Source organism: Octopus bimaculoides, chromosome 23, assembly GCF_046866305.1.
Source record: "Octopus bimaculoides isolate indiv1 chromosome 23, ASM4686630v1, whole genome shotgun sequence".
NCBI classification, from domain to species: Eukaryota; Metazoa; Mollusca; class Cephalopoda; order Octopoda; family Octopodidae; genus Octopus; species Octopus bimaculoides.
This window is the reverse complement of record NC_142950.1, coordinates 23,553,823-23,570,260: the sequence shown is the minus strand read 5'-3', so window position 1 is coordinate 23,570,260 and position 16,438 is coordinate 23,553,823. Positions and strand designations below refer to the sequence as shown.

Sequence of the window (16,438 nt, the reverse complement as noted above, 5' to 3'; positions counted from 1 at the left end):
GCGACATCTCGATTATTAATACCGACACGTGGAAAAGAATTGGGAAACCTACGTTAAGAAAAACATCAGAAAATAGCACGAGGCGAAATGTGAAGTGCGTTGTCCCACCAGTAAAAATAACTCAGCAGCTGGATTGAAGAAAAAATGAAAAGGTTTGTTTTTTGAAGTGCTGTCGGATAAATTAAGTCTCTGAAGCCTGTTTTCCAATAAAGGAAAATGTCGTACCTGTATTCAAACGTAATAGAAAGGTATCATTTGCTGCGATAAAGCAGGTAGAGGAAGAATTAGACAGACTGGAGAATTTGGGAATTATTCAAAAAGTAGATTATTCTAAATGGGTAGCACCAACGGTGTGTATTAAAAAAAAAAATAACAAAATCAGGGTATTTGCCGATTTTTCTTCTGGCTTGAATGACTGTCTAAAAATGTTCTACTATCCACTGCCTACTCCGGAGGATATTTTTGCAAAATTAAATGGTGGCAAAATATTTTCGAAACTAGATCCGTCTGATGCGTGTCTACAAATTAAAGTAGACGAGGAATGTTCGAAGCTTCTAACAGTGAATACGCACAGAGGACTATACAAATGGGATTACCATTTGGTCTGAAGTTTATATTTCAACAGGTTATTAATGCGATGTTGGCGGACTATCAATTTGCAATTCCATTAAGGCGGCGAGCTGGCAGAAACGTTAACACGTCGGGCGAAATGCTTAGCGGTATTTCGTCTGACTTTACATTCTGAGTTCAAATTCCGCCAAGGTCGACTTTGCCTTTCATCTTTTCGGGTTGATAAATTAAGTACCAGTTGCGTACTTGGGTTGATCTAATCGACTGGATCCCTCCCCAAAAATTTCGACCCTTGTGCCTAGAGTAGAAAAGAATTTGCAATTCCATACCTCGATGATGTATTAATTAAAAGTGAATCTCGTGATCAGCATATCGAACATGTGAAGTGTGTTTTTCAAAAAATAAGAGATTAAGGTTTCACAATCAGTGAGGAGAAATGTGAATTCCTTTTGCCTAAAATTAGGTATTTAGGACAGATTATAAATAAAAACAGAAGACGACTCGACACGTCCAGGGCAGACGCAATTAAAAATATGGCTCCCCAACATAGCGACATTACAAGCTTTTCTTGGCCAAGTGAACTATTATCAAAATTACATACCAACCATTTATGAATTGAGAGCTCCGCTTAACAATTTGCTAAAAAAAAAAAAAGACGCCAAATGGAATTGGTCAAATAACTGTCAAAAGGCATTTCAGGATATTGAAAAAAATATTAATTTTGGATTTGTCGTTGGCTCATTTCGATCCTGCAGCGGAGATTGTTGTAGCTTCTGACGCCTCTGAATACAGCATAGGAACAGTTTTGCTACAAAAATATAAAGCGGGTAATATGAAGGCGGTGGTTCATGCCTCATGTGCTCTAATTGCAGCACAAAAAACCCACTGTCAGATACAGAAAGAAGCTCTAGCGAAGAAATATCACAGATTTCTCCACGGTAGAAGTTTTCGGCCTTAGATGGACTATTAATTTTCCGATCGAAGAAAGGAATTCCTACCCATACAGCTAACAGATTCAACGCTGGGGTACAATATTGTTAAATTAGAACTGTAAGATGGAGTACATTCCTTCTAAGAAAATTAGCCGTAAGGATTGTTTATCTAGGCTAGTTTCGAAGAATGCGGAACCGCTCGACTTTGCCTTTCATCATTTCGGAGTAGATAAGTACCAGTTGATCACTGGGGTCGATACAATCCACTTATTCCCGTTTCTGCGAAATAGCTGGCCTTGTGCCAAAATTTGAAACCGATATAATTGGTTAAGCTCGATTCGAGTACCATACACTACTGGAGAATTTTCATGAATAAATTGTAAATATAGTAATTACCTTAATAATAATATTATTTCAATGTGCATGTTTGGTTTGTTATGGGACGACACGCAGTTCACTAATACCAGTCAACAATAACCTGTACAACAAACTGAAAGTGTTAAAACACCAACAGTCATTACAGGGTGTCCTCTGTGGGCCAATGAATACATTTGAAGCATATCATCAGCATCGGATACGGGGCTTCTGTCCATAAACGGAACCCTGTGTAGCATAGCAAGATAGCTTCGCCGGTAAACGCCACCAGGTGGCGTGGCAGCTGACACCTATTTATTCCAGTGTTTTGGGGCGGTCTTTCTCTCTCTCTCTCGCCATTTCGACACCAAGGAACACGAATATCTCTCTTCTGCCTAAGGCCACACACACCACATGCGGTTACCGTCGTTGCAACGATGTTTGCCAAGCTGACTTCTTACTACCGTCGTTATAATCACGCTTGCCTAACAGATTTCAGACCACCATTATTTTTCTGCTTTATCCTGCAACAACTAAAAAATAATCATCTGGAATTCAAAATATGCTTTCATCAATTGCATAGTTTGCCAGCTGCCTTACCTTCCATCATGTTACTTGAATGTCTATTTTCTTGAGAAGATTTCTACCATGTATTCAGGATGTTTCCTTTCAGCACTCCTCAGTCACAATGTCTCTGTAATCAATACCTCTACTCATAAAATCATACGTTTCTTATCTGTTTTGTTTCTAGCTCCACATTACAGGTCAGCTTTTTCTTAGCTAACCATTGTCTTATCAATAACAATTTTCAAATTGAAACCACCAGGAATATAAATAGATACAGATGTGGCTATGTAGTAAAAAAAAGTTTACTCCTCAACCATATGGTTCTGGGTTCAGTCCTACTGCATAGCACCTTGGGAAAGAAGTGTCTTCTACAATAGCTGAAGCCATCCAAAGCCTTGAAAGTGGATTTGGTGGAAAGAAGCTCATCATTATCATATATATATTATATATTTACATCCCCATAACTTAGCAGTTCAGCAAAAGAGATCTATAGAATAAATACTAAGCTTTAAAAAAATAAGTCCTGGAATCTAATGACTGGAACAAGTAAAAGATAAAAGAGACGTTCGTTGTGTGGATTTCATTGAAAAGACTTACCCTTCATATGAGATATAGGCTATGATGGAAAAACGCTTTCTGACTTCTTCAGTTTTGCTTTCTTCATTCTTTGGAGCTTTTTCAACGCTGGTGTCTGAAGGGTCCTCAATATATCCAAAGTTATCACCCATCACTGCACTAGTTGAGATTTTTAAAAAAAGGAAATTTTAGAAAATATTAACATGAAAACTAATTGGATTTTATCAATATTTTTTAAGGAAATGTTCTGAGAATCAAACAAAGATTATCATTAGAAAGGGGAAATTAGTAAAGGTTTGTGTTAGCATGAACCAATTTGGAACTATAAATAAAGGGTAGGAGCCTGGTGCAGCCATCTGGTTTGCCAGTCCTCAGTCAAATCATCCAACCCATGCTAGCATGGAAAGCAAGCGTTAAACGATGATGAGTAAAGACCCTCCACCTTTGGTTACGAATGATGATGGGATTGCACTAGAAAGTTCCCCTCAGAAGCACAAGTCTGTGCAAGGTTTTTTGTGGAAAACCAACAGTCACCCATGCATACCAGTTTCCCCCTTTTCATGCCACAGATGTTGTCCGAGGGAAAGACAAAGGCTGGTACAGGTTGGCAGCAGAGACATTGCAACTCATTTCTACAGCTGAGTGAACTGGAGCCACATGAAATGAAGTGTCATGTTCAAGAACACAACACACAGCCTGGTCCAGGAATCGAACTCACTACCGCATGATTGTAAATCCAATGCTCTAATCAATGAGCCATGTGCCTTCACTATAAGCGAAAGTGGAATAAATCACCTATGATTTAAGATGAAGGACTAGGTGGCTTTTGAGAGCTTGAGACAAAGTGCCTCACAGTATTTAGTTCTGACTCATTACATTCAAAGTTCAAGACCCATCAAGGGCAATTTTGCCTTCCATCCAACTGGGGTTGATTTAATCAACTGGTATTAATGTCTCCAAAGCTTCTTTGAGCAAAAGACTGAGAATCCAAAATATATACATACTTATAGTATTGCTTGCACTTTATGGATAGGTAACTTTGTAAAACCCAATGGACAAGTTATTTCTGTGAAGTGCTGAGATCCTAGACAGTGTTAGTTTTGAAAGGTATAGCAATAGAGTAATGTTATTCAAATCCTATGTTTAGTGGGATGTATGTCAGTAACATGACAGAAGAAGCCCTGATCTAGCAACCCTCCGATGAAAGGCATTGAAACTGTAACTGCACTAGCTTGATTTTTAAGCATAGTGTGCCTAAGCCTATGTTATCTTACATGTCCTTACCTTAAAGAACATTCCATGAAATTAAACAGTTATGGTGTGCAGAATTCTGCCCTTTATTCATTCAAAATATCTTGAAACCAGTTTCCTGTTTCAACATCATCCCTGTTTCTGAATGTTTTTCCACTGGTCAAGTGTTCAAGTAACTTGAATAAGTGAAAACTTGGTGGTGCCATGTCTGGTGAGGAGGGAGAATGAGGTAGAACTTCCCATCCCAATTAATTTTTTTTTTTTTGGGGGGGGGGGGGTTATATTGTTATACCCACTACTTTATTCATGGAAGGCAGCTCATGAGCTACCCTACTTCCCTTCTCTACACTCTTTCCCAATCTGCTTGAGATTGTAACGATAAGATATTTCTGATTCTTTGTAATCAACTGGTTGATGATTTAGTTGAGTTGACAATTCATTGATGTTTTAAATGCAAAAATGTTTATATGATTAACAAACACATATCGTTACTTCAAATGACAGTAAAGGTATTTACACAAAGTTTGTATGAGATGATACTGCAGTTGAGAACGACAGTAGTGATGTTATTTACATTATTTACATTTGACGGATATTTGTCCTCATCTTGTTTGTTGTTAACACAACGTTTCGGCTGATATACCCTCCAGCCTTCATCAGGTGTCTTGGGGAAATTTTGAACCTGGGTTCTCATTCCTAACGATGTTACTATTAATAATAGTAATAATAATATAATAATAGTAACATCGTTAGGAATGAGAACCCAGGTCCGAAATTTCCCCAAGACACCTGACGAAGGCTGGAGGGTATATCAGCCGAAACGTTGTGTTAACAACAAACAAGATGAGGACAAATATCCGTCAAATGTAAATAATGTAAATAATTCCTCATCTCTTAAATATAGAACTGTATTAGTGATGTTGTTGAAAGCTGGGGCTGTAGTGTTCTTTCCTTTAGATCACAAATTGTAAAGGCTGTGCTGCTATGTCATTGTCGTCGTTGTTCATTGTTTTGACTACTATGCATACAACTGGCTAATGGCCAAAATGCACTAAATGCCTCTGTCCTTATCAGAATAAATGTGCCATAGATGAAATTGTTTAATTAGATCCTGTTCTTACAAGATATCTGGGTAGTCAATTTTTTTATGACGTCAACAATATTTTAATAAATTGCATTCACGTTTTTTTTTTTTTGCTTGTTTTTTTTTGGTTTTTTTTTACATCAGATAGTGATCCAGGTTCAGTTTCTAGGTGTTTTTGGACTGCTAAATATTCCTGCAATAAGATGATCTTGCATAGTGAAACAAGATTTATTAAGCCACTAGAATAAGTCCTTGATACTTCGATGCAGATTCTCTTCAACTGCTGTTTTCACTACAGCATTATTGAGAACTGTTGGTCCAAAACATCAAAAATGCTGTTTTGGAATTTGTTAAACTATCTTTGACATTTCCAAACACTCATACCATCAGGATATACAGTACATGTGTTTTCCCTTGCACTTTGTTACCCTTACAAAATTCATAAAGCATTCACTGCTAAATAAGCACCTCACTAAAGTTATCGGACAGAGTATACACACACAGCTCCTGTCCCATCAATGTTTGGTCATTAACACCATGCTGACTGATTGAGTGCAAGGACTTCATTCATTGGCTTGTAAAATATTTGTGGTATGATATCAGACTATATGCTTGAAAATATGACATTAATTTTCAGTACCTGTAACGTATCTATGTATGCGTGTTCTCTGCTGTTTTAAATGATTTAAAATCTTCCTCTAAGGAAGGTGTTAATTTCTAACAAAGACATAAAGTTCCATTGTTGGAATGTAGATAATGAAAACAATGCCTCATTTTAAACCTATATTTTTACTCTTCCACTTACAGATTGTATTTGTAATGTGTGAGGTTAGTTGATAGATTTCTTTTTCTGAAAATCCAAGCTTTTCTACACTGTCAGTTAGGCATGTACTCACAAAACCAGGAACAGCAATTACAATAATATAAATGTAAATTTGTAATCTGAATATGGAAGATGGAGGTTTCAAAGCAGTGGTCCATAGTTATCCACTTTCTCTTTGGTTTTCTAAAAATATTCACATCAGCAGGACAGCTGACCTATATGATGGTACATATTTTCTTGTCTGTCCCCAAAACAATATTCAGCCAGTTATGCTTACACTTGACAAATGTTTTGATGGGAATGTCTCAACAGTATTCCATGTGTTCATATTTATGTATGTATTCAATAAGAGAAGGATTCTCTATATTTATTCCAGGATAGTCTTTCATCCAGATCGCATCGTATATTGTTTTTGTGACAACATCATGTCACATAGAGAGGTAGTGCCTTGATGTCATTTCTGGGCACATGCTAATCACATACACACTCACATACACACACACAAATTTACAAACGTACACACAGGTAATCACGAGTTTAAAATGGTGTAAAGTGGATATATGTATGTATGAATGAATGTATGTATGTATATATATATGTATGTTTGTGTGTGTGTGTGTGCATGTTTTGTATGATATCTTTGTATTTACGAGAGTATGTATGCAGCACCGCATGTGTATGACAGCTTTATTAACTTTATCACCCCATTTTCACCGCTGGTCTCGCCTTCAGTGATATAAGTCATCTTCTCTCTGTTACTACCTGAGACTAATACTTTTTGCAACCTTCTCATTTTATCATATAATTTGCTCAATTAGCCTATTATTGAACTGGATGTTAGTGTCACAAGTCTGCAATGTTTCGTGAATACTGGTTCTGTGGTTTAGGCACTAAGTTTGTAATAGACAGACAGACAGAAATTGCCATTTATTTATATAGATATATACATATAAATTTGTACTGGCGGTGCCCAAACAGTCTTTGGGTTGAAATGCATAAAAAAAATTATACATATATATATATATATATATATATATATATATATATATATATACACACACACACACACACACACACACACAAGAGTTATAGAATGGAGTAGGTAAGATCCAGACTACATATGTTTCATAGCGGACAGAACCTCAGAAGTGGTAAAAAAGTCCTAGCGAGGTGTATACCACCAGGTACTCTTCAGGCCAAAGATATCTTGATTAGATCAAGGATGTATATGTTGATGTATGAAAGATTTCATCAGATATGTGTGTGTGTGTGCGCGTATGTATACACACATATATATACACACACATATATAAATACATACATTGTATATACTCACACATACATTATGCACACACACACACACTATATATATATATATATATATATATATATATATACATTCCAATATTGACACATACGCACTCATATTTATGTATGTATATCCAACTTTTATCTTTTACGTGTTTCAGTCATCAGACATGCTGAGGCACAGTCCTGAGGAATTTTTAGTTGAATGAATCGATGCCCAGTACTTGTGCTTTTCTTTTAAACCTGTACTTGTTCTATCAGCCACTTTTGTCGAACCACTAACTCACGAGTGCATAAAAACTCCGACACCAATTTTCAAGTAGTGGTAGGGGTCAAAGATAGACACAAAGGCAAACTCACGGACCGAGGCTATCATAGAAGACACTTGCCCAAAGTGTCACGCAGCGAGATTGAACCTAGAACCATATGATTGGAAATCAAGCTTCTTTCTCCACTCCCAAGCCTGCGCTTAGCTACGCCCGTGCTTATCCACACTTGCGCGTAGTTACGCCTACGCCTAGACACGCTTATGCATACATACATAAATGGATACATAACACATGAATATTTATATATATGCACACAAACGTAAACTCATCTTCAGCATAAACTTACACACATACAAACACGCGTGGACGCGCGCGCGCGCACCTGCAGACATGTTTACAAATTTTAACATGGTCTACGAATATATAAAAGTAATTCTGGACAAAACTTCGACCACTTAATTCTGCACCTATTTATACGCAACGCCTACGTTTATATGTATCATTACATAGATTGCGTGTGCGTGTGTGTGTGTGCATACGTGTATGTGTGTCTGTGTAGCTATCTATGTACATTCACACACAAACACATATATATATAAACAACGGGCTTTTTTCAAGTTCCGTCTGCCAAATCCACTCGCAAGGCTTTGGTGGCCCGAGGCTACAGCAGAAGACACTTGTCCAAGGTGTCACGCAGTAGAATTGAATCCGGAACGATGTGGTTGGGAAGCAAGTTTCTTAGCGCAAAATCACACCAGCGCCGATACATGTGTGCGTACGAGCGTGTGTATGTATGTGTGTGTGTGTGTGTGTGCGTTTATATATATATATATATATATATATATATATATATATTTATATATATCCGATTGGAGACGTTTGATTATACCTTCTTGATTTAAAGCCGGTGTTTATTAATGAGGGTCACATGGTGTTACTAACATATACACTGGACAACAAGAACAGATTTATCGTCTGCTACCCTGACAAATGGCACTGTACTAAACTAAATCGAGTACGCTGATTCTGAATCTGGACTCAGAATTGCTGTAACACGTCAGGATTTGGAGTTAGGCGCATAATTACATACTGATATTATATTAGAATAAGGAATAATTAAGTTCAAGGAAAATAACTATATGATAGTATATTAGTACTGTATATAGTAAATTTATGTTCAAGGCAAATAGTATTATAATATAATGGTACATAGTATATTTATGTTAAGGGAATACTCACTTTATTTTTGGTATGCTCAGCTCAGAAATGTTTGAGACACTTGTTCATGAGCGCTAATGCATCGTGCTGGTCTCCAGCAGTAGTTACCCATCGTGTGTGGATTGAACCGGCCTTGATACCTCGTTTCCATCTCAGGTATGTCCTGGTGAAACCTCTCACCAAGCTCATCACTAAAGGCACCAAGATTCGTTGAAAAAAATCCAGATGAGAATGCAAGAAGTGAATTTTAAGGGACATTCGGCATCCCATGTTAGCATGTTGTTTATTAAATCAGTATAATATTCAACTCTATGATTTCCAAGAAAGTTCTGTACGACTAACACGAATAGATCCCATGCCGTCAGCTCAACTGGATTCAGTTTACCTCTGAATTTACTATCAGATAACAATTCTCTGATCTCGGGTCCAATGAATATGCCTGCTTTCAGTTTTGCGTCACTTTTCTCTGCACCAAATCACCTTTAAATCACCACAAATATTCCACTTGTGAACTGTGTAATCAATTCCTTTCAGAAAGAGTTCCATCAATTCATAAGTTTCTTCCATACCGAAAACATGACCCACAGGAATGGATGGTTTTTCATTACCATTATGTGACACACAGCTTTGTGGTTAACCTTACTCGAGTCTATAAACAATCTCCATTCGTTAGCCACATGCACGTATCCTAGTTTTTACATGAGTGCATTAACGGCAGTACAGAAACAAGCATTATTTTCTTGCTTTAAAAAGACAGGTAAGCCTTTATGGCGAGAACGGAAAATGGAAATTTCGTACTTTGCTGTAGGAGATTCCGTTGTTGTAGTTTGGATCCCAAAACTTTTGCCTTCTCCTTTGACATTGCTAGGTCTCTTGCTAAATCGTTCAAGTCTTCTTGATTAAACTAGCCTGGCGCATTTTTCTTAGAATCACCTACGTACTGTGCGTCGATAGGAGAGTCCGGGGTTTCATCATACGACGTGTTAAGATTTTCAAGTGAAGCATATGAGGAGGGGGAACTGGGACAGGGTTCACGAAGTCATGTGGGACCGGTTTTAGAGCCAACTTACAATATGCATACACAATTTTTGCTTTGGTCTTCTTTGAGAAACCACTAATATTAGTCATGCAAAAATAACAATCAGAAGCATGATTGGTTGGCACACGCCAACAGTAATCACGTAGAGCGAGAGTCACACGTGAAGCCAGCACAAACGACACTGAGAGTTACGAAGAACAAACTGACGTATTTGGCATTGCACACGATACGTCAGCGCCATCTATTGCTAAACTAAATAATGAACTTTCTCATCGTTTGTTTTATTGCTGTAATTTTTTTAAATTTTGAATTAAAATCGCTTTCATTTCAGCAAATTTTATAATACGGCCTATATCTAGCCGAAAGTATAGTTATAACCTGCTGTATGCGCGTAACTCAAAATCCTGATGCACTAGAATAATTCTGAGTGCAAATTCGGAACCAGCATCCTCGATTTAGTCTCAAACACCTGATCTTACCCCAGTAGCAAAATCTTTGTTGTCCAATGCTATTGACTAGAAGCAACAACAGTTTCAAAACTGAATTTCTAGCACATGCTTGCGCAGAATGCTGATGATGATGGCCTGTCTGGGAAGTAGAAGGAACAGCTGATCATTGGTGTGAATATGTGCGTGTGTGTATATATATATATGTATATGATTTGTGAGTGTATCTAGTGCACGTATGTATCTGTTGTGGTTGGGCATGTTCATATGCGCACGCGTGTGTGTGTTATTATTATTATTTAAAACAGTTTGATTTGGTTCCATGCTACTTCAAGTTTCAAAGCCCCCTAATGGAAGCTTGGCTCCTTTGGGCTTCTATTCACTCCTGCCGCCTTTCCCCTTTTCAGTTTCTCTATGGGTTTAGTTGTATCTGCAAGGGAGGAAATTTTGCCCAGCCCAGACTTCAAAGGCTACTGTGGGATGATGCAAAGTACTGCAGAATCTTGGATTGAGTGGTTGGCACTGAAGAATTTAAAAGTGCTCTGACCACCAGTTCTAGGTGGAGGCCTTGTCTTTTTGTTTGTACTGTTCAATAGACACTGGAGCTGGTGCAATGGACCATACACAGCTTTTAGGGATTTGTAGAAGCCCTTATAGTTGGTAGGTCTATGCTAAGCTGAGTTCTTTTGGTGAAGTTTGTCCACTACTCATTTTGGATCTCTTAAAGTTTACACTGGAGATTGCTGCAGACAAAGAGGCTGCTTTCTTCACAAGGCAATATCAGTTACCAAGGTGATCCTGAGGGGGTGGAGAAGATCTCTTCTATGCTAGTAGATTTTAGTTTTCTTGGTTATTCTCATCAAACCAGTCCTTTTTTTTTTTTTTTTTTTTTTTTGTAGACAAGCTCAATACTCCTTCAGAGGTTTGCAGAATGGGTGTTTTCAGGTGTTCCCAAATCACTTCAAGGGAGGGATCTGAAAATCAAGTGGGATCTTCAAGTTGTTATTAGAAATCCACCTGGAATTAACTTTCCCATCAGCTGACTGCAGGATGCTGACCTGGAGCCTCCTCCTTTGAGCTCCCCCACCTCTTTTGGCCTTGAGTTTGAAATGGAGGCTGAGTTTACAGTGTACAAGATAACAATCTGAGTAGCATCCTGCACAAGGCATCACTCTAGTTTGACGAATATCATTTTGGTTTTTCTTACACACCAGTTGGTAATCTATGAGGTGCCAGTGTTTGGAGTGCAGATGCATCCAGGAAGTCATCAAACTGTCTTTTTACTGGAAGTTGTTCCTGTTGAAGTTGAGAGAATTTGAAACATAGTCAGGTGACAAAGTACATTTTTTTTTTTCAAGAAATTTATCCTCAACTTTGACCCGATTTGTAATTGAGGTTGCAAATAAAATATCTGGAAAATGTTTGGTGTTTAACAATAAAAATTCTTTTCTCTGTTGGATCTCAAGTCAATTTTTTTTATCCACATTAATATTTAATTTGGTAATTTTTTATTTTAAAAAAATGACGTCTAAACTGGAGCAAAATGAGTAATAACTAATTTCAATAATTTCTTCTCTTTGGCAGCATGGCGCCTAGATATATCAGAGCCACTCCAGCAGATTGTGAAAAAGCTATAGAAAATATTTTATGCTGACTTTAGATTTGTGTTTTGTTAACTTCATACCACATGCCACAGTGAAGGCGCAATGGCCCATTGGTTAGGGCAGCGGACTCGCAGTCATAGGATCACAGTTTCGATTCCCAGACCGGGCGTTGTGAGTGTTTATTGAGCGAAAACACCTAAAGCTCCACGAGGCTCCGGCAGAGGAGGGTGGCGAACCCTGCTGTACTCTTCCACCACAACTTTCTCTCACTCTTACTTCCTGTTTCTGTTGTGCCTGTATTTCAAAGGGTCAGCCTTGTCACACTGTGTCACGCTGAATATCCCCAAGAACTACGTTAAGGGTACACGTGTCTTTGGAGTGCTCAGCCACTTGGACGTTAATTTCATGAGCAGGCTGTTCCGTTGATCGGATCAACTGGAACCCTCGACGGAGTGCCAACAACAAACAAACAAACAACCACATGCCACTTTTCTCTCCCCTTTGCCCTAGATTTTTTAAATTTTTGTTGCATTTCTTATCTTTCTGATGTCTAAGGATAGACATTGATGTGTATGAGTCTTTTCTCGAATGTAATTCAGGAGAATTGAAGTAACAACTCTACCTTATTTTATCTTACCCATTTTTCCCCGACTAAATTTGTCTTTCATATGCCCCAAGAGAACAGGAAATTTTCTGAAATAGTGTTCTGAATATATTTCAGTGTTTCTAATGCTTTTACAGAAGGTCATTTGCTCAACTGATATATTTTTTTGTTAGGCAGTGAACATTTGTAAAATGTTCACAATAAATGCATAAGCATAAAAAAAGAATCTATAAATGGCGAGAGGGAGGGAGAGAGACAGAGTAAATTAACAATTATATATAATGCCTACCCTTATTATATTACAGCAATTCCTTTACTACCTGCAATTAAATCTGGTGTGTTGTGTTCTTGAAAGTGTCCCTCAGTATCGCTGCTGAGCTGTTCAGACACCAATGCAGATTGCATTAAACCCAATACTTCATCATTATCATCATTATTGTTTTCTTAATGATCATCTCCCCCCCATCACAGAAAGTGCCCAACTGACCCTACAATGCTGTGTAGTTGACAAAATCGAAAATAAACAATGCATATGCACAAAATCAAAAAATATAAAATAGCGACAATTTACCCATCACTCCCTGTATATATATATATATATATATATATATATATATATATTTCCGGTCAATAATCCTTTTCTTCCTTGGCTATCGCCGAGCAAACACGCGAACTTACTTCGTCCCCACTTTCAAGTTCGTGCCTCACAGCGTTCATACACATAATTTTTCCCATCTGGCCGTAAAGCCTTTTCTGTTTGTTTTCCTGTCTTGTTTTTTGTCCGCCACTACATTCCTCCATGGCAAGGTTTAATTTGTGTATACAAATTTAATTTGCGGTCCATGGGAAGAGCCATTTTAGCGATGCGTCCTGCCCAGCTCTTCGAAACGCTAGTGTTAAAACGTGGGTAGCTGATGAAGAAGAATGTTCTCTATGTGGCTTGTGTGTTTTCTCGTCTATGTTTTGTTTGCAATGTCCTGTACCTAGATATGCACCTATACATACAGGTGGATGTCGGTATGCACATACCTGTACGTATATATGCATATACTCATTTACTATTTGTTTCTATATATATATATATATATATATATATAATGTATAAATATATATATATTACATACAAAATAAGAGGAATGACCAGCAAAAGTGAACTCCTATATGCTAGAAATAGATGCCGAATCATCTAACCACGAAAAAATATGTTCTCAGTAAAAATTTAGCGACACAACAGACTGGTTTTAATTGATTAATATCAATTTCTACCCTCATTAATAAATTTTAAATATATATATATATGTGTGTGTGTGTGTGTGTATGTATATACATATATATATATATATATATATATATATATATAGACGTGTGTGTGTGTGTTTCTCTCTGTGTGTGTGTGGTTAGGATATTTGGCTCATGATCAGAAGGTTGTAAGTTTGATTCCTGGCTACACATCGTGTCTTTGATCAAGATATTTTGTTTCACATTGCTCCAGTCCACTCAGCTAGCAAAAGTGAGTTGTACCTACAGTTTCAAAGGGCCATCCTTGTCACATCCTATGTCATACGGAATCTCCTAAGAACTAGGTTAGGGGGTACATTTAGGGGAACATGTGTATGTGGAGTCCTCAGCTACTTGTATGTTAATTTCACAAGCCAGCTGTTCCATTAATTGGATCAACTGGGACCCCTGTTATCGTAAATGATGGACTGCATAAAAAAAAAATTTATATATATAGGCGCAGCAGTGGCAGTGTGATAAGTAGCTTGCTTACCAACCGCATGGTTCCGGGTTCAGTCCAATTGCGTAGCACCTTGGGCAAGTGTCTTCTGCTATAGCCTCGGGCTGACCAAAGCCTTGTGAGAGGATTTGGTAGATGGAAACTGAAAGAAGCCTGTCGTATATATATATATATATATATATATATATATATATATATATATATATATATATATAAATATATGTGTGTGTGTGTGTGTTTGTGTGTCTGTGTTTGTCCCCCCAACATCGCTTGACAACTGATGCTGGTGTGTTTACGACCCCGTAACTTTACGGTTCGGCAAAAGAGAACGATAGAATAAGTACTAGGCTTACAAAGAATAAGTCCTGGGGTCGATTTGCTCAACTAAAGGCGGTGCTCCAGCATGGCCACAGTTAGATGACTGAAACAAGTAAAAGAGTATATATGAAGCGAGAGAGAGAGAGAGAAAGAGTAAACTAACAATTATATATAATGCCTACCTTAAATGTATTACAGTAATTCCTTCACTGCCTTGCAATTATGTCTGGTGTGTTGTGTTCTTGGAAGTGTACCTCAGTATCTCTCTGCTGAACTGTTCAGTCGCCAATGCAAATTGCATTAAACCCAGTACTTCATCATCATCATCATTATTGTCTTCTTAATGATCATCTTCCTCATCATCATCATCAACGTCATCGACATTAGTGTAAGGCAGAGTGTTGCATTGGGTTAAAGGTAGAAATATTTCAATTGCTTCTTTGGAAGGTTTGTGATATTAATGATGAAGAGTCTTCTTCGTTAATTATCAAACTTAGCTGTGTGTGTGTATGCGTATGTGGGTACGTATGCACATGTGTGTATGTGTTGCGTCTCTTTGCGTTTTTGTGTGTTCTTTGTGTCTATGGGTGTTGTTGTGTCTCTCTGTCTGTACGTGTGTGTTTCTGTATTTCTCAGTGGTGTTTGTGTCCTGAGCGTGTGTGTGTGTGTGTATGAGTTGTTTTATCTATATTTGTATGTGTGTATATGTGCTGTTGTGTCTGTGGGTGTTTATGAGTCGTGATGTCTCTCTGCCAATGCCTGAGTTGCTGCTTCTCACAGGATGTTGGTCTATTCTTTGTGACGAATCAAACTAAAAATGTTACCAGTTGTTGCCGCTTATTTTGATATACTAGAGCAGAAGTCATTTCTTAGTACATACTGCACCTTTTCTGATTAAAACAGCAACTACAACACTACCACCACCATCACCAACTGCAACAACAACAATTACACTATGAGACTCACATTAGCACTGGTTCATTGATATAACTAACTACAGCCAAACTGATAACAAAAATTCATTAAAATATAATAAGTTCATGGTTCCATGAGGAGAGAAGGTGGAGTGCTGACATTTTAGTCAAGAACCTTTTCCAAAAGGAGTATTTTGTCACAAGATATTGTAGCTTCATTAATATTGGCAGTCATGACAAAAGATTGCTTTATCTGAAGTTAGTCTGTGATAATACATAAATCTAAGTAATGACTCACACCAAATAATTTATACTCAGTTTAAACTGGTATCTCCTCCTCCTTCTTTTCTTTTGTTTTAGAAAATGGGCAGCTGCACAAATCATAGATTCAGATCCAACTGGAAGCCAAGCTAATTTGGTACATATGATCATAGCTTGAACACCTTTTATCACAGGTCTGCTTGATCAGGACTATTGTTGTTGTTGTTGTTGGCACTCCGTCGCTTACGATGTCAAAGGTTCCAGTTGATCTGATCAACGGAACAGCCTGCTCGTGAAATTAACGTGCAAGTGGCTGAGCACTCCACAGACACATGTATCCTTAACATAGTTCTCGGGGATTAACATAGTTCTCGGGGATATTCAGCGTGACAAGGCTGGCCCTTTGAATTACAGGCACAACAGAAACAGGAAGTAAGAGTGGGTGAAAGAGTAGAGCAGGGTTCACCACCATCCCCTGCCGGAGCCTCGTGGAGCTTTAGGTGTTTTCGCTCAAAATAACATAACTACCAGTTGAACAATGGGTTTGATGTAATCAACTTAC

General features: G+C 37.8%; 1 protein-coding gene across 3 annotated transcripts in view; it reads right to left on the bottom strand.

Annotated features, from left to right (window-relative positions):
* The window catches only part of LOC106882414 (monocarboxylate transporter 6), an 87,309-nt gene extending 71,500 nt beyond the window's left edge, over positions 1-15,809 (bottom strand). The window contains exons 1-2 of one of the 3 annotated variants that reach the window (XM_052976014.2): positions 14,884-15,809; positions 3,021-3,158 (exon numbers count right to left, since the gene is read on the bottom strand). In XM_052976014.2, the coding sequence (XP_052831974.1) occupies positions 3,021-3,151 (131 nt within the window). In that variant the 5' untranslated portion in view covers positions 3,152-3,158; positions 14,884-15,809. Of the gene's footprint in view, positions 1-3,020; positions 3,159-8,973; positions 9,133-14,883 lie in introns of those variants that run through there. The other 2 variants (XM_052976016.2, XM_052976018.2) reach the window with 2 other exon arrangements.
* Between the last annotated feature and the right edge of the window lie 629 nt (positions 15,810-16,438).